The sequence below is a fragment of the Hemiscyllium ocellatum genome (assembly GCF_020745735.1).
Source record: "Hemiscyllium ocellatum isolate sHemOce1 chromosome 27 unlocalized genomic scaffold, sHemOce1.pat.X.cur. SUPER_27_unloc_1, whole genome shotgun sequence".
NCBI classification, from domain to species: Eukaryota; Metazoa; Chordata; class Chondrichthyes; order Orectolobiformes; family Hemiscylliidae; genus Hemiscyllium; species Hemiscyllium ocellatum.
The window spans coordinates 5,453,114-5,479,035 of record NW_026867476.1 but is presented as its reverse complement, the minus strand read 5'-3'; the positions used below and the strand labels follow the sequence as shown (position 1 = coordinate 5,479,035).

General features: G+C 47.7%; 1 protein-coding gene across 1 annotated transcript; it reads right to left on the bottom strand.

Moving 5' to 3' along the window:
• Positions 1 to 277: 277 nt before the first annotated feature.
• LOC132807089 (zinc finger protein 850-like) lies at positions 278 to 25,743 on the bottom strand. Its single transcript, XM_060821390.1, has 3 exons — positions 25,615 to 25,743; positions 22,617 to 24,144; positions 278 to 2,094 (listed from the first exon to the last, which is right to left on the bottom strand). Exons 2-3 carry the CDS (start codon positions 23,746 to 23,748, stop codon positions 818 to 820), a joined length of 2,409 nt encoding a protein of 802 aa, XP_060677373.1. The 5' UTR covers positions 23,749 to 24,144; positions 25,615 to 25,743; the 3' UTR covers positions 278 to 817.
• Positions 25,744 to 25,922: the final 179 nt, after the last annotated feature.

The following is a 25,922-nucleotide window of genomic DNA, read 5'->3' as shown; positions in this document are numbered from 1 at the left end:
TTGGTACAGCCTTAACCCGGAGCGATTCACTCAACAATTTCGACCCGTACCCTGTCTCCAAGTAAGTTTCTCCCCACTCATTTGCCAAGGGGTGCAGTGTAGAGTCAACCAGACTGCTGTGGGTTTGCAGTCATGTATAGGCCAGACCAGGTAAAGGATGCAGCTGGAACGACTGAGTGAATCCTTTTCCCAAACGTCAGTTTCCTTCCATTAAAAGGATGTGAATAAATCAGATGGGGATTCCCCCGGTCATGGAAATTAAATCGACTTGACTCAATTATTAGCCAGAGCAAAGAACGGATCTTTATTTCTAAATCCTGCAGGATTGACTCATTACACTAAGCCAGATGCCTCAATGCAAAGAGTATTGAAACACTGTACAGATGCTTGCCTTATAGCGTTCCTTATCACACTCTCAAGGGCAAAGACTGGGGGAAACCCAAGTTGTTATCCTCTCATCCCCTGGTCCTAGACATAACAGTTCTTCAGCTTTCGCTGAGTTCGACTATCGCAAGGTCGTGTTGAATGCTGACAGAATTCAAACAGAGATAAGCTAACGTCAAACCTTCATCAAAGCAGCGCTTACAAAGCTCAGTACAGCATTGAATTAAGGAAAAGCATTCTCTTTAAATTTCACAGTAAATGGATAATTTTCCATTACATCTCTCCCCCCAAAAGATGGGTTTTTGTTCGATTCTGAACTCCAGGTTTCTGACCAAATTTCAATTCTGCCATCTGCCACTGTGGGATTCAAACCTGGGAATCCTCCAAACTGGGTTGATAGTCCAGTCGATAATGGCACTCGACCGTCGCACTTTCAATCCCCCTGCAATGGCACGTGAACTCGTTGGTGCCTCAGCAGGTTGGAGGAACAGCTGAAGGCCTTCCCACACTCATTGCAGCTGAATGGCCTCTCCCCCGTGTGGATTCGCTGATGGGCCAGCAGGTTGGAGGAATTGCTGAAGGCCTTCCCGCACTCAGGGCAGCTGAATGGCCTCTCCCCCGTATGGACCCGCTGATGGGCCAGCAGGTTGGAGGAATTGCTGAAGGCCTTCCTGCACTCGGGGCAGCTGAAGGGCCTCTCCCCTGTGTGGACCCGCTGATGGGCCAGCAGGTTGGAGGAATTGCAGAAAGCTTTCCCGCACTCAGGGCAGGTGAAGGGCCTCTCCCCTGTGTGGACCTGTCGGTGCCTCAGCAGGGTGTTGGAATGCCTGAAAGCCTTCCCACACTCGGTGCAGGGAAATGGCCTCTCCCCCGTGTGGACCTGCCGATGCCTCAGCAGGGTGGAGGAATGGCTGAAGGCCTTCCCGCACTCGGGGCAGCTGAAGGGCCTCTCTACCCTGTGAACCCGCCTGTGGATCACAAGGTTGGAGGAATTGCTGAAGGCCTTCCCGCACTCGGGGCAGGTGAAGGGCCTCTCTCCCGTGTGGACCTGCCGGTGACTCAGCAGGGTGTCGAAACGCCTGAAGGCCTTCCCGCACTCGGTGCAGGGGAATGGCCTCTCCCCTGTGTGGACCTGCTGGTGCCTCAGCAGGGTGGAGGAATGGCTAAAGGCCTTTCCGCACTCAGGACAGCTGAAGGGCCTCTCTCCTGTGTGGACCCGCCGGTGGGTCAGCAGGTTGTAGGAATTGCTGAAGGCCTTCCCACACTTGGGGCAGCTGAAGGGTCTCTCCCCTGTGTGGACCCGCTGATGGGCCAGCAGGTTGGTGGAATTGCAGAACGCCTTCCCACACTCGGGGCAGCTGAAGGGCCTCTCCCCTGTGTGGACCCACCGGTGGGTCAGCAGGTTGGAGGAACTGCTGCAGCCCTTCCCACAGACAGGGCAGGAGAATGGCCTCTCCCCGGTGTGGCTGCGCCGATGAGTCTCCAGAACAGACGGGAAACAGAAGCCTTTCCCACAGTCGCTACACTTCCACGGTTTCTCCAAAGCGCAGGATTCCTCGGGTTTCTCCATGGCCGAAGCTTCAGGTGCACATGTACAGCCTCTCCAGGCTGTGAATTCCTCTTCCCACACCGTATAGCTGCTACACGCTCCACACGCCGTGCGCTGCGCAGTAGGGTCACTCACCCAGACCCACTGATGCTGAAAACGTTCTCAAACTGGAACCAAACTGTGAGCTCCTTGTCACAGAATCATAGTTGAAAATTGTTGCAGTCCTGATGGATTGAGTGACTGTCAGACATTGACAAAGTGAGGACTGCAGACACTGGAGAGTCAGAGTCAAAACTTGCGGTGCTGGAAAAGCACAGCAGGCCAGGTAGCATCCAAAGAGCAGGAGAGTAGATTTTTCAAGCATAAGCCCTTCATCTGTTCATTTTGAAACTTCCGTCTTCAGATCTTCAAAAACTCTGTAAAAAGAGATTACAAAAGTCATAACTATCAGTCCAGGGTGGAAATTCAGAACAAGCAATTCTACTTTCTGCAGAATATTCTTTTCTCTTGTTACTCCACAAAATTGAAAGCACCATCCCACTCTCTCTCCCTTTCTGTTCTCACTCCGCTCTAACTAATTCTCCTGAAGGTACTGATTCAGGATCGTACAGGGGCAGAAAAGCAAAAACATCAAGACTGACATCTCCCTGAATTTTGGATAATTCCACCTGAAAGTTAATATCTTTCACAACATTGGGATACTGCTGAGAGTGAGCAGGTCTGATTTTGGGAAACAAAAAAAAAGTGTGTCAATTCAGAGTGAACCTGCAATGCAGTTTCTTGAGGAAGAACCAGACACAAAATGGTTAACGACCCTAGGAAGGTGGAAGCAAAATGAGACATCAAGGCATTAACACCGACACACTTCAGTCAAGCTCTTCTGCTCCCAGTAAGGGCAAAACATCCATGAAAGCTGCTCTGAAAGTCCAGTCTTCAAAACCACCCTACTGCTTTCACGGAAGACCATTTAATCAGTACACCTCCTTTCTACTTGTTTTTTCCACAGCATTGGCTATTACTTCACATTGTTGTACTGCATTTGCCATGTGTTTGCCAATTGTGGTCTTCTCTACATCGGGGATGCAAAGCACAAACTTGGGGAATGGTTCACCGAGCATCTCAGCCAGATCGAGGCCGACCAGACCTCCCAGTCCCCTTTCCATTCCCTTTCTGACAAGAACATCTTAGGCTTTCTCTATTGCCATAGTGAATCAAACTGCAAAGTTTGTGAGAAGATTTGTAGCTCGGGTGCTCGTTGTTGTGGTTCTGTTCACCGAGCTGGAATTTGTGTTGCAGATGTTTCGTCCCCTGTCTAGGTGACATCCTCAGTGCTTGGGAGCCTCCTGTGAAGCGCTTCTGTGATGTTTCCTCCAGCATTTATAGTGATTTGTACCTGCCGCTTCCGGTTGTCAGTTCCAGCTGTCTGCTGCAGTGGCCAGTAAATTGAGTCCAGGTCGATGTGCTTATTGATTGAATCTGTGGATGAATGCCATGCCTCTAGGAATGCCCTCGCTGTTCCCTGTTTGGCTTGTCCTATAATAGTAGTGTTGTCCCCGTCGAATTCGTGTTGCTTGTCATCTGAGTGTGTGGCTACTAAGGATAGCTGGTCGTGTCGTTTCGTGGCTAGTTGGTGTTCATGGATGCGGATCGTTAGCGGTCTTCCTGTTGGTCCTATGTAGTGTTTTGTGCAGTCCTTGCATGGGATTTTGTACACTACATTGGTTTTGCTCATGCTGGGTATCAGGTCCTTCGTCCTGATGAGTTGTCGTCCGAGTGGCTGTTGGTTTGTGTGCTGTTGAGTCCCAGTGGTCGCAGTAGTCTGGCTGTCAGTTCAGAAATGCTCTTGATGTATGGTAGTGTGGCTAGTCCTTTGGGTTGCAGAAAGTCCTCGTTCCGTTGTCTTTCTCTTAGGCATCTGTTGATGAAATTGTGCGGGTATCCGTTTTTGGCCATTGTATAGGTGTTCTGTTTCCTCCTTTTGCAGTTCTGGTGTACTGCAGTGTGTTGTGGCCCTTTCGAATAGTGTCTTGATGCAACTTCTTTTGTGTGTGTTGGGGTGGTTGCTTTTGTAGTTCAGGACTTGGTCTCTGTGTGTGGCTTTCCTGTATACCTTTGTGGTGAATCATGACGAAGGACCCGATACCCAGCATGAGCAAAACCACAACAAGAACCAAACTGCAAATTGCGTGAACAAAACCCCATCTTTCGCCCGGCCAGCCTGCAGAACTCAACATCAAGTTCTCCAATTTCAAATAAACTCACTTTCCATTCCCTAACTCCCTTCTCAGCCTCGTGCCCCTCATTTCCACTTCTCCCTGCCACAAATCAGATTTCTTCCTCCCATTGAATAATCAGGTCGTACCCTCTCCCTGTCTTCATCTATTCCCACTTTAGCTTCTGCCCCCAGCACAAAATCCTGAAGAGTTACACCCGAAACGTCGACTTCTCCACCTCCTCATGCTGCCTGGTTTGCTGTGATCTGTCTATTTTGCCATTTGAAACACAGACCTGGACCACGTTTCGAGTCTGTCCCCTCCTGGATTCACACCCTTTCCTTTCAGTTGCTGCAAGTCAACAATTGAACTCCAGAGTGAAAAAGAAATGGAAAAGCTGGCGAGAAAATATCGTGTCGTATTCACAGATCTTAGGACAGAAATGTACAGAACAGAACTGGCCCTTAGGCCCACGATGTTGTGCCGAGACTTAACCTACGCACCCCTCAACTCACTGCTATCCATCTCATACAGAGGAAAGATTTTGCAGTCCGGGTGAAGCTCAATGTCGATTCAAAAAGAGAGGAGCAGGAATAACAGCTTCAGAAACTCATGGTCGATCTTCCGCATTCAGACAATGGGCTGGCTCTGATTGGCAGGAGGACCTGTCGCCTTCCGGTCTTCCGTGGTTCCCTATTGGGCCATCAAAGGAAGGTCGCGCGCCTTTTGTTTCAGAAAGCGACGAGCATGCCCACAGTTTTACTGACACCGGAAAACATGCGTAGTATGCTCACTGCGGGTGCTGGTGTTTTAAGAGTCCAGATGCCAATAGGAAAAAAAGGGGTAGAGCCACAATTTGTTTTTCCCTGTGGGTCGACAATTTATTGCTTTTGCAATCTGTCTGGCTGCTCTACCTTTATATGTCTTTTCTCCAGGGTAGGGGCGCGAGTCCAGAACTGGAGAGCAGAGGTTTAGGGTGAGAGGGGAAACATTTCTGAGGGGCAACTTTTTTGCACAGATGGCGGTGCGTATATGGAATGAGCTGCCAGAGGAAATGGTGGAGGCTATTACAATGCTCATGTTTAAAATGCACCTGAATGGGGATTATGAATAGGAAAGATTCAGAGGGATAAGGGGCCAAATGGGTCACTAGATTAATTTAGGATATCTGGGCGGCATGAACCGAAGGGTATGTTTCTGTGCTCCGTGACTATTTCTTGATGGTCGGAATCAACTTCACAAGACTAGGACTAGGCCATTCACCCCTTTACAGTCAAGATTAGAGTTCAGCTGGAAATGTGCAGCAGGCCAGGCAGCAACTTAGGCGGAGGAGCTCTTCATTCCTGACAGGGGCAAGGGGTGGAGGTAAACAGAGACTTGGGGGTAAAAACAATGACTGCAGATGCTGGAAACCATATTCTGGATCAGTGGTGCTGGAAGAGCACTGCAGTTCAGGCAGCATCCAACGAGCAGCAAAATCAGTGTTTCAGGCAAAAGCCCTTCATCAGGAATGAAGGCAGTGAGCCGGAAGCATGGAGAGATAAGCTAGGGGAGGGTGGGGGTGGGGAGAGAGTAGCATAGAGTACAATGGGTGAGTACAAAGGAGATGAAGGTGATAGGTCAGGGAGGAGAGGGTGGAGTGGATAGGTGGAAAAGGAGCTAGGCAGGTCGGACAAGTCATGGGGACAGTGCTGAGCTGGAAGTTTGAAACTAGGTTGAGGTGGGGGAAGGGGAAATGAGGAAGCTGTTGAAGTCTACATCGATGCCCTGGGGTTGAAGTGTTCCGTGGCGGAAGATGAGGCGTTCTTCCTCCGGGCGTCTGGTGGTGAGAGAGCGGCGGTGAAGGAGGCCCAGTTCCCTCCGTGACTACCTGGTCAGGTCCACGCCCCCCCTACGACCCACCCTCCCATCCTGGCACCTTTCCCTGCCACCGTAGGAACTGTAAAACCTGTGCCCACACCTCCTCCCTCACCTCTATCCAAGGCCCTAAAGGAGCCTTCCACATCCATCAATGTTTTACCTGCACATCCACTAATATCATTTATTGTATCCGTTGCTCCCGATGCGGCCTCCTCTACATTGGGGAGACTGGGCGCCTCCTAGCAGAGCGCTTTAGGGAACATCTCTGAGACACCTGCACCAATCTACCACACCGCCCCGTGGCCCAACATTTCAACTCTCCCTCCCACTCTGCCGAGGTCATGGAGGTCATGGGCCTCCTTCACCGCCGTTCCCTCACCACCAGGCGCCTGGAGGAACTACGCCTCATCTTCCACCTCGGAACACTTCAACCCCAGGGCATCGATGTAGACTTCAACAGCTTCCTCATTTCCCCTTCCCCCACCTCAACCGAGTTTCAAACTTCCAGCTCAGCACTGTCCCCATGACTTGTCCGACCTGCCTAGCTCCTTTTCCACCTATCCACTCCACCCTCTCCTCCCTGATCTATCACTTTCATCTCCTTTGTACTCACCCATTGTACTCTATGCTACTCTCTCCCCACCCCCACCCTCCCCTAGCTTATCTCTCCATGCTTCTGGCTCACTGCCTTCATTCCTGATGAAGGGCTTTTGCCTGAAACGTCGATTTCGCTGCTCGTTGGATGCTGCCTGAACTGCTGTGCTCTTCCAGCACCACTGATCCAGAGACTTGGGGGTACAGAGGGTGGGAGTACAGAGAGAGAGAAAACGAGTGGGCTTGAGAGAGAGAATGGACGGGCAGAGAGAGAAGTGGGAGCTAGTACGGGACAGGGTGACACCAGGCACACGGATACACAAGACGGCCACTGAGCCATCAGTTGGCCAACTTGACACACAAAATGACCACCGGATCACAATACAGAGAAACAGCAGAGCAGATACAGACACTGCCTGGGGCCACCAGAATGCCAGCACAATGGATTCATAACACAGTTTAAGGTGGGTGGGAGAGAGAATACACATGAGCAATGAGCACTGGGTCCAGCCATCATCTCTTATAGAAGTGCTAACAGCTTGATACAGACTCAATACGAAATGCTAATAGCCAGGGCTGCAGGAATCCTCCTTCTCAGGAAGAGCAATCAGAGCCCATTACTACAACAATGGATTTCTATGCAGACATTGAAATTGGCAATGTCTGCACTGAAACTGACAACGACTGTGCGAAAATTAATAAAGGCCGTGCTGGAACTGATAAAGAATGTATTGAAACTATCAACGATTTTGCAAATGATTTACAATAAACACATCAAGTTACAAAGACATGAATCTCATCACTGACCGATTATATCATAAGATGTATAGAAGTTTCTTGACATGTGCTCCAGGTCAAGAGAAGACTCGCAGCTGACAGTATGCTGTTCGTATCTTTCTCTGCAATAGTGTTAAATGTTTAGATGGAGAGGAATTTGTTAAGTGCGTACAAGACAATTTTCTGATTCAGTATGTAGATGTACCTACTAGAGAAAATGCAAAACTTGACCTACTCTTGGGAAATAAGGCAGGGCAGGTGAATGAGATGGAGTGGGGAAGCACTTTGGGGCCAGCGACCATAATTCTATTAGATTTTAAATAATGATGGAAAAGGATAGACCAGATCTAAAAGTTCTAAATTGGAGAAAGGCCAATTTTGACAGTATTAGACAAGAACTTTTGAAAGCTGATTGGAGGCAGATGTTTGCAGGTAAAGGAATGGCTAGAAAATGGGAAGCCTTCAGAAATGAGATAACGAGAATCCAGAAAAAGTATATTCCTGTCAGGGTGAAAGGAAAGGTTGGTAGGTATAGGGAACGCTGGATGACTAAAGAAATTGAGGGTTTGGTTAAGAAAAAGGAGGAAGCACATGTCAGGTACAGACAGGGAGTGAAGCCTTAGAAGAGTATAAGGAAAGTAGGAGTATACTTAAGAGGGAAATCAGGAGGGCAAAAAGGGGGCATGAGATAGCTTTGGCAAATAGAATTAAGGAGAATCCAAGGGGTTTTTACAAATATATTGAGGACAAAAGGATAACTAGGGGGAGAATAGGGCTCCTCAAAGATCAGCAAGGTGGCCTTTGTGTGGAGCCACAGAAAATGGGAAGGATACTAAATGAATATTTTGCATCAGTATTTACTGTGGAAAATGACATGGAAGATATCAACTGTAGGGAAATAGATGGTGACACCTGGCAAACCGTCCAGTTTACAGAGGAGGAAGTGCTGGATTCTTGAAACGGGTAAAGGTGGATAAATCCCCAGGACCTGATCGGGTGTACCCGAGAACTATGTGGGAAGCTAGAGACGTGATTTCGGGGCCTCTTGCTGAGATATTTATATCTTTGACAGTCACAGGTCAGGTAACAGAAGACTGGAGGTTGGCAAACGTGGTGCCACTGTTTAAGAAGGGTGGTAAGGACAAGCCAGGGAACTATAGAGCTGTGAGCCTGACCTCGGTGGTGGGCAAGTTGTTGGAGGAAATCCTGAGGTACAGGATGTACATGTATTTGGAAAGGCAAGGACAGATTAGGGATAGTCAGTGCGGAGAAATAATGTCTCATAAACTTGATTGAGTTTTTTGAGGAAGTAACAAAGAGGGTTAATGAGGGCAGAGCAATAGATGTGATCTATATGGACTTCAGTAAGGCATTTGACGAGGTTCCTCATGGGAGACTGATTAGCAAGGTTAGATCTCATGGAATACAGGGAGAACTATCAATTTGGATACAGAACTGGCTCAAAGGTAGAAGACAGAGGGTGGTGGTGGAGGGTTTTTTTCAGCCTGGAGGCTGTGACCAGTGGAGTGCCACAAGGATTGGTGCTGGGTACTCTACTTTTTGTCATTTACATAAATGATTTGGATGCGAGCATAAGAGGTACAGTTAGTATGTTTGCAGATGACACCAAAATTGGAGGTGTGGTGGACAGCAAAGAGAGTTCCCTCAGATTACAACAGGATCTTGACCACATGAGCCAATGGGCTGAGGAGTGGCAGATGGAGTTTAATTCAGATAAATGCGAGGTGCTACATTTTGGGAAAGCAAATCTTAGCAGGACTTATACACTTCATGGTAAGGTCCTAGGGAGTGTTGCTGAACAAAGAGACCTTGGAGTGCAGGTTCATAGCTCCTTGAAAGTGGAGTTGCAGATAGATAGGATAGTGAAGGCAGCGGTTTGGTATGCTTTCCTTTATTGGCCAGAGTATTGAGTACAGGAGTTGGGAGGTCATGTTGCAGCTGTACAGGACATTGGTTAGGCCACTGTTGAAATATTGCATGCAGTTCTGGTCTCCTTCCTATCTGAAACATGTTGTGAAACTTGAAAGAGTTCAGAAAAGATTTACAAGGATGTTGCCAGGGTTAGAAGATCTAAGCTATAGGGAGAGGTTGAACAGGCTGGGGCTGCTTTCCCTGACATGTCGGAGTATGACGGGTGACCTTATTACAAAATTATGAGAGGCGTGGATAGGATAGATAGGCAAAGTCTTTTCCCTGGGGTCGGGGAGTCCAGAACTAGAGAGCATAGGTTTAGGGTGAGAGGGGAAAGATATGAGAGACCTAAGGGGCAACTTTTTCACAGAGGGGAAGTGTATGGATTGAGCTGTCAGAGGTAGTGGTGGAGGCTGGTACAATTGCAACATTTAAGAGGCGTTTGGGTGGATATATGAATAGGAAGGGTTTGGAGGGATATGGGCAGGTGCTGGCAGGTGGGACTAGATCGGGTTGGGATATCTGGTCGGCAGGGACGGGTTGGACCGAAGGGTCTGTTTCCATGCTGTATATCTCTATGACTATGACTCTATGAATAACAGTTTGTTTACAAGAAATTATGATAGGCTAAGTCAAAAGTGGACAAGGACCTTGTGGGATCTGTTTGGTTGTTAATATGTGATCACATTCCATGTCTGACTTTAAACAATGTACATAAGCTGTATGCAAACTTTGTAAAAGTCAGCGGATTCTTTTGGCGGTCTCGGAGTACTCATCCTTCTGGGTTGATCAGAATCTACCGACCCAGCCATATCAAAGAATAAGAATAGCCAATCGCAGAAACTCAATGACCCGGATCATCAGAACAACCAGATAGGAAATGGTTACTGTCCCCAGGATGTGGGGAGCAAAACGAGACATCAAGGCATTAACTCCAACTCCAGAGTGAAACTGAACATACAGACATGGCAAACATTAGTGGCAAGCCAGAATCACAGATGTACAGCACAGAAATAGTCCCTTCAGTCCAACTCGTCCATGCAGACCAGATATCCTAAATCAATCTAGTCCCATTTACTCGCACTTGGCCCATGTCCCTCTAAACCCTTCCCATTCACATACCCATCCAGATGCCTTTTAAATGCTGTAATTGTACCAGCCGTCACCACTTCTTCTGGCAGCTCATTCCTTGCACGCACCAACTGCTGATTACAGGAGTTGCCCCTTAGGTTCCTTTTAAATCTCACCCTCAACCTGAACCTACGACCCATCAAGAAAAATGATCTTATTTATATACTCTATCCATGCCCCTCATAATTTTATAAAAGTTTATAGCGTCATCCCTCAGCCTCTAGCGCTCGAGAGAAAACAGCCCCACCCTGTTCAGCTCAAACCCTGACAATATCCTTGTCAATATTTTCTGAATCCTTTCAAGTTTCACAACATCCTTCCTCCAGCAGAGAGACCAGAACTGCACACAATATTCTAAAAGTGGCCTAACCAAATGTCTGGTGCAGCTATAACATAACTTCCCTATTTTCAAAACCCACAAAAAAACAACCGGGCCAGAATGGAGGGACAAACTGACCTTTTGAGGGTCAGCGGGGGGGGGGGTAGAAGCGGGGTAGAATGCAGAATTAGATTACTTACAGTGTGGAAATAGGCCCTTCGGCCCAACAAGTCCACACCAACCCTCTGAAGAGCAACCCACCCAGACCCATTCCCATACGGTTTCCCATTCCCCTAACACTAGCATGGCCAATTTACCTTACCTGCACATTTTGGGATTGTGGGAGGAAACCAGAGCACCCAGAGGAATGTGCACGGGAGAACATGCAAACATTCACTGGCGCTGTGAGGCAGCAGTGCTAACCACTGTGCTGCCCACATACTGCACCTGTATTCCCTGGCAGTCTCCCACCCAAGTACTGGGCGGCACGGTGGCACAGTGGTTCGTACTGCTGTCTCACAGCGCCTGAGACCCGGGTTCAATTCCCGACTCAGGCGACTGACTGTGTGGAGTTTGCACGTTTCCTCCCACAGTCCAAAGATGTGCGGGTCAGGTGAATTGGCCATGCTAAATTGCCCGTAGTATTAGGTAAGGGGTAAATGTAGGGGGTATGGGTGGGTTGCGCTTCGGCGGGTCGGTGTGGACTTGTTGGGCCGAAGGGCCTGTTTCCACACTGTAAGTGATCTAATCTAATCTACTAACCATCCGAGATCGGGCGTTTTCAGACCACTATGGTGTGCTGACTAGTGTGCTGGAGCCAAGGCGGAAAAAGAACAGAGGATGCAAAACCGGCTTGAAGCTGCAATGACGAATATTGCATGTGCTGTACTTGCACTTGTTGCAGTTACTTGTGGGAATCGGGTGCATTTTAAAAATAAAAACAGAAAAGCTATCTACCCGGATAATTAAGACACACACCTGAGTTTGCGGAGTTTGCTCCCTCTCTGGATTCACTCCTGTTGCTACAAGTGAACACATTTCACCTCCTCCCATCTCTGTCTCCCTCCCAGGTTGAAGAGTTGCCCAAAAAGGGGGATATTCACTTTGAAACTGACATGGCGACTTCCGCGTTGCGACGTCATTAAGGAAATGAGGGGCGGGGCAAGGAAAAGTGACAATGAAGGGGCGGCGCGATGCCGTCAGCGGGCCCTCGCTCTGCGCATGCGTTGCCATGCGGCAGAAGGCGAGGAGAACGCCCTTTCCAAAAACCTCTTCCCTTCAGGAGAATCCCCACAGTGTGGTAGTAGGCCACTCGGCCTCACCGACTTTCCCAAGGGTAACCCACCCACACCCATTTCCCTACCCCCATAACTCTACATTTAACCCTGAGTGGAAGTAAGGCCATTCGGCCCATCGAATCCACTCCGCCATTTAATCATGGCTGATGGGCATTTCAACTCCACTTACCCGCATTCTCCCCGTAGCCCTTAATTCCTTGTGACAGCAAGAATTTATCAATCTCTGCCTTGAAGACATTTAGCATCCCAACCTCCACTGCACTCTGCGACAATGAATTCCACAGGCCCATCACTCTCTGGCTGAAGAAATGTCTCCGCATTTCTGTTCTGAATTTACCCACTCTAATTCTAAGGATGTGTCCAGGGGTCCTAGTCTCCTCGCCTAACGGAAACAATTTCCTAGCGTCCACCCTTTCCAAGCCATATATTATCTTGTAAGTTTCTATTAGATCTCCCCTTAATCTTCTAAACTCCAATGAATACAATCATAATTTAGCATAGCCAATTCACCCTAACCTGAACATCCCTGGGTACAATGGGTAATTTAACATAGCCAATCCACCCTAACCTGCACATCCCTGGGCGCTATGGACAAAGTTTTTAACCTGGTGGCATCAAGGCACAGTGGTTACCAATGCTGACTCACAGCACCAGAGACCAGCGTTCAATTCCCACCTCGGGCAACTGTGTAGAGTTTGCACGTTCTCCCCGTGTCTGCGTGGGTTTCCTCCGGATGCTCCGGTTTCCTCCCACAGTTCAAAAATGTGCAGGTTAGGTGAATTGGCCATGCTAAATTGCCCGTAGTGTTAGGCGAAGGGGAAACCGTAGGGGAATGGGTCTGGATGGGTTGCTCTTTGGAGGGTTGGTGTGGACTTGTTGGGCTGAAGGGCCTGTTTCCACACTAAATAAGTAACCTAATCAAATCTACAAGTTTAAAATCACACAACTCCAGGTTTTAGTCCAACAGGCTTCTTTGGAAGCAGTAACTTTGAGTGATTTGGGTTCAATTCCCACCTCGGGCAACCACCTGTGTGGATTTTGTCCAGGTGCTCTGATTTCCTCCCACAGTCCAAAAATGTTACCAAGGTTGGAGGATTTGAGCTATGGGGAGGGGCTGAACAGGCTGGGGCTGTTTTCCCTGGCGCATCGGAGGTTGAGGGGTGACCTTATAGAAGGGGAGAAAGTGAGGACTGCAGATGCTGGAGATCAGAGCTGAAAATGTGTTGCTGGAAAAGCACAGCAGGTCAGGCAGCATCCAAGGAGCAGGAGAATCGACATTTTGGGCATGAGCCCTTCTTCAGGAATTCTGATTCCTGAACAAGGGCTCATGCCCGAAACGTCAATTCTCCTGCTCCTTGGATGCTGCCTGACCTGCTGCGCTTTTCCAGCAACACATTTTCAGGGGTGACCTTATAGAAGCTTACAAAGTTATGGATAGGGTAAATAGGCAATGTCTTTTCCCAGGGTCGGAGACTCCAGAACTAGAGGGCATAGGTTTAGGGTGAAAGGGGAAAGATATAGAAAAAGACCTAAGGGGCAACTTTTTCATGCAGAGGGTGGTACATGTGTGGAATGAGCTGCCACAGGATGTGGTGGAGGCTGGCACAATTGCAACATTTAAGAGGCATTTGGATGGGTACATGAATAGGAAGAGTCGCTCTTTGGAGGGTCAATGTGGACTTGTTGAGCTGAAGGGCCTGTTTCCACACTGTAGGGAATAATTAATTATCTATTTAAAAATGCCCCCGATCCGATCGTGTGCCCAGCATTAGTTTTAATTGGATAATAGAAATCTGAAGTATAATTGCTCGCCTCAGGGTGTCCAGACTTGAATGAATTTGGCATACAGGACACATTGGGCAACTACTAAAGAATCTGTTGTCTTTCCCCTGGGTTGTGGACTAATGCAGAGACACTCACAACTTATATAAGCAGCTATGTATCACAGCCAGGATTTATGACGCTCAACTCACTAACTTTGACTGTTCTGGAAAGTGTGTGCTTCATTACTCTTCAAAAGGAAGAAAAAAGCTGACAAACAGATATGAACAAAGTTGGAGAATATTACAGAAAGACACACACAGACAGAAGTTTGCAGAAAGGTTAACACTTAGTAATCTGGTTTAAATGCACATTTACCTGGGTATGGTACTGAAATCACAGGGGAAGTCCCTGCTGAAGCGCACAACAATGGCCTCAAAAGCAGTACACCCTCGATACTTAAACCAAAATGTGTGAGATCCCCACTGGACTGGTTTGTGTTCACTCTTTGCTGTTGCCTATTTCAGTTGATTATATACATTATTGTCCACACTCACGAACATGGTGGCACCCAGATTTTTGGAAAGCAGCTAGGAAAAGAGCTGAACCATATTTAATTTGTAAACAAATAAGATGCATACTCCTGTATGCATACTCTGTGTTTGTTAACCACCTCCTTACCTGGTCAGCCTTTTTACTTATCTACAACTTGCTTTTACAGAATCACCTTGCGTACATTGTTATGAATATTGCCTAATAAGAGTGGTGTATTTAGTAGATGAATCAAAACCATCCCAATGACTGAAGCAGCTGCCACTATAACATTGGACAAGTGGAAAATATTTGCATCAGTTAACCAAAACACTTCAAAGTTTACATTCATAGGTACGTCAAGCCGAAGAATTTGGACCGGGGTATATTGGAGCCTGCTTCAGAATTCTGCAGATACACTACTCTCCGGGAAAAGCAGCAGTCCTCACTTCCTCCTCTTCATCTCTGTCCTAAACTGACACCCCCTAAGCTTGAGACCTAGAAATGACTGGATAGGGTAGGGCTTCATACCCACAGTGCAACAAATTCCCACTTTCCACCAAAATCCCAGATGTACTCACTAAGTTGCTTGCTGTCTCACAAATGAAAGATTTCATTGTAACTTGTTCCGGTCCCAGTAAGGGCAAAACATCTTTGAAAGTTGCTCTGAAAGTCCAGTCTTCACAACCACATTTCTGCTTTCACCGAAGGCAATTAGAGTCCTATACCATGGAAACAGACCCTTTGGCCCAACACGTCCATGCCAACCATATATCCAAAATCAATCTATTCCTATTTGCCAGCATGTGGCCCGTATTCCTCAAAACCCTTCCTATTCATGTACTCATCCAGATGATACTTAAATGTTGTAATTGTACCAGTCTCCACCACTTCCTCTGTCAGCTCATTCCATACATCCAGCACGTTGTGTGAAAAATTGGCCCCTCAGGTCCCTTTTAAATCTTTGTCCTCAGCTCAAACCTCTGCCCTCTAGTTTTGGAATCCCCTACCTGAGGAAAAGATCTTGGCTATTCACCTCAATGCATGCCTCTTATAAACTTACATAATGTCACCCCTCAGCCTCTGACACTACAGGGAAAATAGCCCCAGCCTATTCAGCCTCTTCCTCTCGCTCAACCCAACAACCCTGGCACCAGCCTTATAAACCTTTCTCAAACCCTTTCAAGTTTCACAGCATCCTTCCACAGGACGGAGACCAGAATTACATACAATATTCCAAAAGTAGCCTAACCGCAACATGACCTCCCAATTCCTTCAGTCAATGCTCTGACCAACTGAGGAAAGCATACCAAACATCATCTCCACTATCCTGTCTACCTGCGACTCCACTTTCAAGGAACTATGAACCTGCACTCCAAGGTCTCTTTCTTCAGCAACACCCCTCCTGTGCAAGTCCTGTCTGCATCGCTTGACCAAAATGTGAGCCTCACATTTCTCCAAATTCAACTCCATCTGCCACACCATGGCCCGTCAGCCCATCCAATCAATTTTAATTTATAGCAAACTCTCTTTCCTTTCTTATCCCGAAGAAGGTGAAAATCTCCATCCCACACACTCCCTCCATTCTCACTTTGCTGAATCTATTCCCTGCTGCACCTCACCCTGAAGGGTCTGATTCATGCTAATTAACAGGCCCACACTCAGGGGAGATCTAATTGAAACATATATAATACTGAATGGCCTAGACAGTTTGGATGTTGGGAAGATGTTTCCATTGGTAGGAGAAACTAAGACCCGAACGCACAGGTTTAGAGTAAAGGGAAGACCTTTTAGAATGGAGATAAGAAGCGTGGCGAATCTATGGAATTCATTGGCCCAGAAGGCTGTGCAGGCCAGGTCACTGAGGATATTTTAGACTGTGATAGCTAGGTCCTTGAGTATCAAGGTGATCGAGCGTTATGGGGAGAAAGCAGGAGAATGGGGCTCAGGAACTTATCAGCCACAAATTATTGGTATGAGCAGACCTGATGGGCTGAATGGCCTACTTTTGGCTCTTATGTCTTATGGTCTCATTGTCCTGGACACAGTGAGAATTGGGAGCAGGAATCAGCCTTTCAAGCCTGCACCAGCATTGAACAGATCACAAATGGATATGGATCTCCCTACATCTAGGTGCAGAGGCTGGGACTTTTTTCACTGGAGCATTGGAGGTTGAGAGGTGATGTTAGAGAGGTCTAAAATGTCATGAGGGGTATAGGTGAGGTGAATGGCAAGATGAGGGAGCAAACTTTTAAAGTGAGAGTAGAATGATTTTAAAGACAGGAGAAGCATCTTTTTCCATAGAGAGTGGTTTGTGTGTGGAATGAATGTCCAGAGGAAGTGGTAGATGCAGGTACAGTAACAATGTTTAGAAGATGTTTGGATTAGTACGTGAATAGGAAAGGTTCATAGGGAAATGGGCCAAACTAGGTGGGACTAGTTTAGTTTTGAATATAGTCAGCATGGACTAGTTGGACTCAAGGGTCTGTTTCTGTGCTGTATGACTAACTTGTCTATAATGGTCTTAAAACTATTTTCTTGCCTTCCCCAATAACTATCCACTTTTCTGTTCTTCAAAAATCAGATGAACTCAACCTCAAATATATTCACTGGCAGGAAGACATCCCCACTTCTAAACTCAATTCCTCTTGCTAATGTATCATTTGCCTTGCTGATTGCTTGCTGCACCTGTCTGACAACTGGCAGTGACTGGTGTAGAAGGACGCTGATGCCCCTTTGTACATCCATGCTTCGTTCCTGAACACGTTCTTCACCACCCTGTCTACCAGTGATGTAATTTTCAAGAACAATGAACCTGAATACCACCAGGTCTGTGTTCGACAACACAACCCAGGACCCTATCATTGCCTGTCTTGCCTTCTTTATTTTGGCAAAATGCAACCCCTCACTTTTATCCAAACCCCTCTCATACACATACACACACACACCCCTGCAACACACTCACCCTTTCACAGGCTCGTACTCCATCACAATCACACTTTACCAAGCATGCACACATGCAAATACACTCTTTTACGCGCACTCTCATGCACAAATTTGCACACACACACTTTACTGATGAAGGGTTTTTGCCCGAAAAGTCGGTTTTCCTGCTCCTCAGATGCTGCCTGACTTGCTGCGTTTTTCTAGCACCACACTCTCAATGCTAAACCTATTACCCTCTAGTTCTGAATCCCCTATCCAAAGGAAAACACCATGTCTATTTACCCTATCCAAGTCCCTACTGATTTTATAAAAGTCTATAACATCACCCCTCAGACTCTAGCACAATGGGGAAACAGTCCCACCCTGCCATCCAACTCTCACCAGGGTAATCAAGATACATACCAGAGTTCGCAAAGTCTGCTCCCTCCCTGGATTCACTCCAGCTGCTACAAGTGAACAGATCTCTCTCTCTCTCTCTCCTCTTCCCCCCCCCCCCCCCCACACACATCTGCGGATTCACTCCAGTTGTTACAAGTGAGCCTGCTCCGTCATTCATTAAGATCATGGCTGATATATCCATCGTCTCAGCTCCTCCCCCTGCATTGTCACAAGTAATCCTTCAATTCCCCAACCAGGCAAAAATCCATCCAACTGTGTCTTGAATATACATAATGAAGCTGCCTCTACAGCTTCCTTGGGCAGAGAATTCCATAGATTCACTGCTCTCTGGGAAAAGCAGTTCCTCATCTCTGCCCAAAAGCAACTCCCCCTAACATTGAGGCCTCGTCTCACCCACCATTAGAAATGACTGGATAGGGTAGGACTTCATCCCCACAGTAAAAATTACAGTGCGAAGAAGTTTCCATTGGTAGGGGAGACAAGGACCAGAGGGCACAGCTTTAAGGGTAAAGGTCTGGACCAGATGGGCCAATGGGCTGAGAAGTGGCAGATGGAGTTTAATTCAGATAAATGAGAGGTGCTGCATTTTGGGAAAGCAAATCTTAGCAGGACTTACACAGTTAATGGTAAGATCTTAGGGAGTGTTGCTGAACAAAAAGACCTTGGAGTGCAGGTTCATAGCCGCTTGAAAGTTAAGTCGCAGATAGATAGGATAGTGAAGATGGCGTTTTGGTATGCTTTCCTTTATTGGTCAGAGTATTGAGTACAAGAGTTGGGAGGTCATGTTGCGGCTGTACAGGACATTAGTCAGGCCACTGTTGGAATATTGCATGCAATTCTGGTCTCCTTCCTAGCGGAAACATGTTGTGAAACTTGAAAGGGTTCAGAAAAGATTTACAAGGATGTTGCCAGGGCTGGAGGATTTGTGCTGTAGGGAGAGGCTGAACAGGCTGGGATGTTTTACCTGGAGCATCAGAGGCTGAGGGGTGACCTTATAGAGGTTTACAAAATTATGAGGGGCATGGATAGGATAAATAGGCAAAGTCTTTTCCCTGGGGTCGGGGAGTTCAGAACTAGAGGGCAAAGGTTTAAGGTGAGAGGGGAAAGATATAAAAGAGACCTAAAGGGCAACTTTTCCACGCAGAGGGTGGTACGTGTATGGAATAAGCTGTCAGTGGAAGTTGTGGAGGCTGGTACAATTGCAACATTTACAAGGCATTTGGATAGGTATATGAATAGGAAGTATATTGGCCAGGTGCTGGCAGGTGGGACTAGATTGGATTGGGATATCTGGTCGGGATGGACCGAAGGGTCTGTTTCCATGCTGTACATCCCTATGACTGTATAACAGAGATAAGCAATGTCGCCTTTTCTGCCAACAGCAAGGAACATGTTTTGATGACATCAGCAAACATGCACACTGCTTGTTCACACCGAAAAGCAAACACAATATACTCTGTGGTGATGCTGGTGTTTTTAACAGATTAAGTGTCCAAATGCCAATAGGAGAAAAAAGGGTAGAGCCACAATATTTTTTCCCCATGTGGCTCGACACTTCATTCCTTTTGCATTTTGTCTGGCTGCTCAACGTTATGTCTTTTCCCCAGTATGGGGTGAAGTTCAGAACTAGAGGGCATAGGTTTTGGGTGAGAGCAGAAAGATATAAATGGTACCTAAGGGGTGGGGGGGTGGTGAGTCTATGGAATGAGCTGCCAGAGAAAATGGTGGAGGCTAGTATAATTACAGCATCTGGATGGATACATGAATAGGAAGGGTTTAGAGGGATATGAGCCAAGTGCTGACAAATGGGACTCAATTAATTTAAGATATCTGGTCAGCATGGACGGGTTGGACCGAAGCATGTTTCCATGCTGTATATCTGTGACTCTAAATAATAAAAAGTATACTTTGAAAAATAACAAACTATATCCATGTTAACAAGGCTTAGTACACCACATGCTTTACTAACCAGTCTCAGCAGGTCCTGTCCCTTCAGTGACCGAGGAACATCGCATATGCTGGTGCATAATCTCCTTCACTAGTATTTACACACTTGCCTCAGCAATTGCACAAGTAACAGCAAGAGTACAAAAACAAGGATTTTTTTTAAAGAGTGAGAGAGTAAAAAGCACAAGGATTTTTTAAAAAACAGTGAGGGGTAAACAGCACAAGCGCCAGTAAAAGCAGATGGAAAGTGAGTGTAAAATGTGACTATGACAGGACAGGCCCCACATTCCTTCCCCTCCATCCCCCCCACAACCTGCCTCACCTTTCACCTCCCGGGCCCAGTACCTTCCAGGTGGCCCCATAGTTGACACAGGGGCCGCCCCACGACCAGTAGAACTCCACCGCCCAGGCGGCCGACCAGTTCCCAAACAGGCCCTTAACCCCATCCGCCTCCAGAATGGTCACCGGCTCCTGCCTGCTGTACAGCCGGCCGGTGTGGCCGTGACACAGCAGCTGCACCAGGAAGGCGGCGGTGACCAGTGACGGGGGTCTGCCCCGGGCCGCACGGCGCCATTTTCCTAACGGCCGCCGCTTCCCCGCTCGAGCGACTTCTCCTCCCAACCGCCTTCACCCCCGCGTGACGTCTGCACGGGGGGATGGGCGGGGCCGGGGGAGCCTCACCGTCACCAAGCAACAGCCACCTCGCGCTACAACTGCTCATTCACAAAAACAAACTCTCCTGTCTCGCTCTGCAGCTGCAGGGGGGACACTGCCACGTTTCGAGGAGCCCTGTCTACATTGGGAAAGCTCACGGCTCCATTTAAACAGATATTCCGACATAATAACAAAACATCGTCATATCTCAATGGGGAAATGTGCATTTTAAAGGGCTATTTCTGCAAATAAAGAATTTTTAATGGACACGATTATATTTCTAAAGGGTGTGGGCACATTCAGAGAGATATCTCGCTATGCAAAGTGACGCAGTCTTATCTAAATGAATCTACAATTCGAAGAGACGTTGCCCTATTTATTCGCAGAAATATCACTTTGAGAGACAATAGGTGTAGATTCTACGTCCAAATGTTGAACCAGACATTTTCTTAGAAAAGCTCTGCATTTAAATTACATTTTTGAGAAGGTAATTTATCGATATGGATATGGGTTAGGGTGGATTGGCCGTACTAAATTACCCATAGTGCCCAGGGATGCGCAGGTAAGAAATATGCCCCAAGTTTCAAGCTCCGCTATGCTAAGGAAGAGCCTTTGCTATTCACCTTACCTCCACTCCTTATGATTTTATAAATCTCAATGAGGTCACCCATTGAAAAACGTGCCAGCCTGTCCTTCTAACTCAAACCCTCCAGTCCTGGCAACGTCTGGTAAATATTTACCGAACCCTCTAGAATTCTTCCTCTGACAAGGCCACCAGAACCATACTCAGTACCTGGAAAGTGGCCTCACCAACATCCTGTGCAACCTTAACATCATGTCCCAACTCCTATACTCAATGGTGTGAACAGTGAAGGCAATGGTGCTAAATGCATCCTTAACCACGTCTACCAGTGATGCAACTTTCAAAGAACCAAGTACCTGAACACACAACCACCCCACCCATGTCTCTCTATTTTGCAATATGACCCAAAGCACTACCATTAACTGTACAAGTCCTGCCCTTCATTTTTTTTAGCAAAATGCAATCCCTCACATTTATTCATACCTCTCTCATAAACACACATATACTCCATCACACACTCAATTTACCAAGAATGCACACATTCTTACATGCACTCTCACGCACACAACCACATTCTCTCATGTACGCACACACACATAACTCTATGGAGATAATTTGTATTGGAAGAATTATATTTGCAGATACTTTCAATTTTCCTCAAAAAACACAGTCTGCAGGCAGTCAATCCATGTACTATTTTATAAATTCCTACTTTGGAAATAAAACCAGTCTGATTCAAGATTGGGATACTGACAGACTTGAACCACACACCTTTAATGCATTGTCTGAGCCGAGATGTAACTTTTTTTGTATATAAAACCTTAAGTGATCTTGAGAACGTGACTAAAAGATGTTCTGGGATTTACATATTAATGAACCGAAATCTGCAACTCACTCTAAAAGATGAAAGACTTAACAGCAATCTAGGTTTGTTCAATATAGCCTCTCAGTTTCATGACACTGTGATCTTTTGCAATAAATCGGTGTCTTATGATCCTGTTCCACAGCTACCCAATGAAGGAGCAACACTCAGAAACTTAGTGCTTCCACATAAATCAGTTGGACTATAACCTGTTGTTGTGTGATTTTAACTTTATCCACCCAAGTCCAGTACACTAGAAACTTCCACATAGTTTATAGTGAACACAGCGCACACCTCCTGATGCTGCCGTTTCCTTTGCATGCTAAAGTGTAACAACACACTTTGCACTCCTGAAAAATTTACAATTTCTAACAATACTAGCTATTCATTCACTGCTCTATCTATCTGATAAGCAACATTGGAAACTTAGTGCTGGAGGCTGAAAGAAATGAGCAACTTTAAAACAAAAACCTCTTGGGGCTCAAAGCCTTTAATGAGAGTCTGAGCCTGGTGGTAAGTTCAGGTAACCTTTATTGTGATCCAACTTTGTTACAGCTTCAGATCCCCTTAGCAAAAAGGCATAGAAAAAGTAGCTGCTTTTTAAACATCTCAAGGTTAAAGCGCACACACTCCCTAACCGCTTCCCCCCCTCCCAACCCCCAACCTCACTTTCTTTACTATTGGTCACCACCGAGTTACCCCTTTGAAATTGGATCCTCACCCCCCGTGAAAATAGTTTCATAGTTAGACTCTAACTCCAGATTTCTCACCAAATTCCAATTCTGCCATCTGCTGCGTTGGGATTCAAACCCAGGAATCCCCAGAACTAGGTGGAAATTCCAGTTCATAATGGCACTCAGCCAATACTCCTTCAATCCCCTTTCGATGGCACATGCACTTGCTGGTGGCTCCGCAGGTGGAAGGCACGGGTGAAGCCTTTCCCACACTGAGAGCAGGTGAATGGCCTCTCCCCTGTGTGCAGCTGCTGGTGGGTCCGCAGGTTGAAGGAATTGCTGAAGGCCTTCCCGCAGTCGGCACAGGGGAAAGGCCTCTCCCCCGTGTGGACTCGCCGGTGCCTCAGGAGGGTGGAAGAATCGCTGAAGGCTTTCCCGCACTCAGGGCAGCTGAAAGGTCTCTCGCCCGTGTGGACCAGCCGGTGTCTCAGCAGAGTGGAGGAATTCCTGAAGGCCTTCCCGCATATGGCGCAGCTGAAGGGCCACTCACTGGTGTGGATCCACCGGTGGGTCAGCAGGTTGGAGGAATTGATGAAGGCCTTCCCACACTCAGGGCAGGAGTACGGCCTCTCCCCGGTGTGGACCCGCCGGTGGGTCAGCAGGTCAGAGGAATTGCTGAAGGCCTTCTCACACTCGGGGCAGCTGAAGGGCCTTTCTCCGGTGTGGACCCGTCGGTGCCTCAACAGGGCAGAGGAATCACTGAAAGCCTTCCCGCACTCAGGGCAGCTGAAGGGCCTCTCTCCAGTATGGACCCGCTGGTGCTTCAGCAGGTCGGAAGAATTGCTGAAGCCCTTCCCGCACTCGGGGCAGCTGAAAGGTCTCTCCCCCGTGTGGACCCGCTGGTGGGTCAGCAGGGCAGAGGCCTGGGTCAAACATTTCCCACACTCGGGGCAGCTGAAGGGCCTCTCCCTGGTGTGAACCCGCTTGTGCTTCAGCAGTGTGGAGGAATCGCTGAAGGCCTTCCCGCACTTGGGGCACTTGAAGGGCCTCTCCCCTGTGTGGACTCGCCAGTGCCTCAGCAGAGAAGAGGAATTGCAGAAGCCCTTCCTACACTCAGGGCAGCTGAAGGGCCTCTCCCCCGTGTGGACCCGCCGGTGGATCAGCACAGCGGAGGAACTACTAAAGCCCTTCCCGCAGATGGGGCAGGAGAATGGTCTCTCCCCGGTGTGGCTGCGCCGATGAGTTTCCAGAGCAGATGGGGCACAAAAGCCTTTCCCACAGTCACCACACTTCCATGGTTTCTCCACTGGGTGGGATTCCTCGGGTTTCGCCATGGCCAAAGCTTCAGCTGCACACAAATGTGTGTACAGGCCCTCTCTCCCGTGAATTCCTCTTGCCAGGCTGTATAGCTGTTACACTCTCCACACTCAGTGCGCTACAACAGTAGGGTGTCTCACCCAGACCCACTGACGCCGAAAACGTACTGAAACAGGAACCAAAAAGCTTTGCTCCTTCTCACAGAATCAGTTGAAAACCGTTGAAAATCGAGTGACTGTCAGACATTGACATGAAAGTGAGAACTGCAGACACTGGAGAGTCAGTGTCAATAAGTGCAGCGCTGGAAAAGCACAGCGGGTTAGGCAGCATCCAATGAACAGGAGAGTCAACGTTTCGGGCAAAGCCCTTCATCTGTTCATTTTGAAATTTCTGTCTTCAGATCTTCAAGTATTCTGCAAAAAGAGATTTCACAAGTCATCGCTGTCAGTGCAGAGTAGAAATTCGGAACAAGCAATTCTACTTTCTGCGGAACATTCTTTTCTTTTGTTATTCTACAAAATTGAAAGAACTCTCTCCCCCTCTGTTCTCACTCTGCTCTAACTACTTCTCCTGAAGGTGCTAATTCAAGATCTTATAGGGGCAGAAAAGCAATAACATCAAGACTGACATCTCTTTGAATTTTGGATAACTCCACCTGAAAGTTAATGTCTTTCCAACACCGGGCTACTGCTGAGAGTGAGCAAGTCTGATTTTGGGAAGCAAAAAACAAAGTGTGGCAATTCAGGGTGAACCTGCAATGCAGCTTCTTGAGGAACAACCAGACACAAAACAGTTAACGTCCCCAGGAAGGTGGCAGCAAAATGAAACATCAAGGCATTAACACCAACACACTCCAGTCAAACTCTTCTGCTCCCAGTCAGGGCAAAACATTCTTGAAATCTGCTCTGAAAGTTCAGTCTTCACAACCACAGTTCTGCATTCACCGAAGGACGATTAGCATCGTACAATACCGAAACAGACCCTTTGGCCCAACTCGTCCAAGCTGACCAGATATCCTAAATTAATCTAGTCACATTCGTCATAACTTGGCTCCTATATGGGCCATGTGCTGGCAGATGGGACTAAATTGGGTTGGCTATCTGGTCAGCATGAACGAATTGGACTGAAGGGTCTGTTTCTGTGCTGTACATCTCTATGTACTCATACGGCCATCCAAATGCCTTTTGACTGTTGTAATTGTACCAGTTTCCACCACTTCCTCTGGCAGCTGATTCTATACACACACCATACACTTGCCCCTGAGGTCTCTTTTACATCTCTCCCTGCCCTCACCCTAAACCTAAGCCATGCTGACATAGACCAGTTTTAGATTACTTACAGTGTGGAAACAGGCCCTTCGGCCCAACAGGTCCACACCGACCCGCCGAAGCGCAACCCACCCATACCGCTACATTTACCCCTTACCTAACACTATGGGCAATTTAGCATGGCCAATTCACCTGACCCGCACATCTTTGGACTGTGGGAGGAAACCGGAGCACCCGGAGGAAACCCACGCAGACACGGGGAGAATGTGCAAACTCCACACAGTCAGTCGCCTGAGGCGGGAATTGTACCCGGGTCTCTGGCGCTGTGAGGCAGCAGTGCTAACCACTGTGCCACCTATTAACCTTGATGTGCAGGTTAGGTGCCGTATTCGGGGGGTAAATGTAGAGCGGGAGGGGAATTGTTGTGGGTGGGTTAACCTTCCCACAACACCCCCCCCCCCCCAACCCAAAGAAAAGTCCTTGTTTCTTGACCCTATCCATGACCCTCATAATTTTATAAAAGTCTGTGTCACCCCTCAGTCTCTGGCGTGCTGGGAAAAAATTGCCCCACCCTATCCTTCCGTTCCTCCTCACCCGGGTAATTAAGACACATACCTGAGTTTGCAGAGTCTGCTCCCTCCCTGGATTCACTCTAGTTACTACAAATGAACAGATTTCCCCCTCTCTCTGTCTCAGGATGAAGAGTTGCCCAGAGGAAAGCAGTTTCACTCAAACTGGTAGGGCCACTTCCGCATTGTGATGTCATCAATGGGTCAGGGGTCGGGCAGGGAATTGGAGACGGGGCGGGGTGAGATCTGGGCTCCACCTACAGCAGGACCCCGCACTGCGCAGTGCCTTGCACATTTTGTGGAAATCCCTTCCGTTCAGAGCACCGCAACAGTGTGGAAGCAGGCCACAACGAC

Coding starts and splice junctions, on each gene's coding strand:
- LOC132807089 (XM_060821390.1), bottom strand. CDS start 23,748: ATGGCGAAACCCGAGGAATCCCACCCAGTGGAGAAACCATGGAAGTGT. Junction 2,095..22,616: donor GCATGTGCCATCGAAAGGGG/ATTGAAGGAGTA, acceptor TTCCAGTTTGAG/AACGTTTTCAGCATCAGTGG.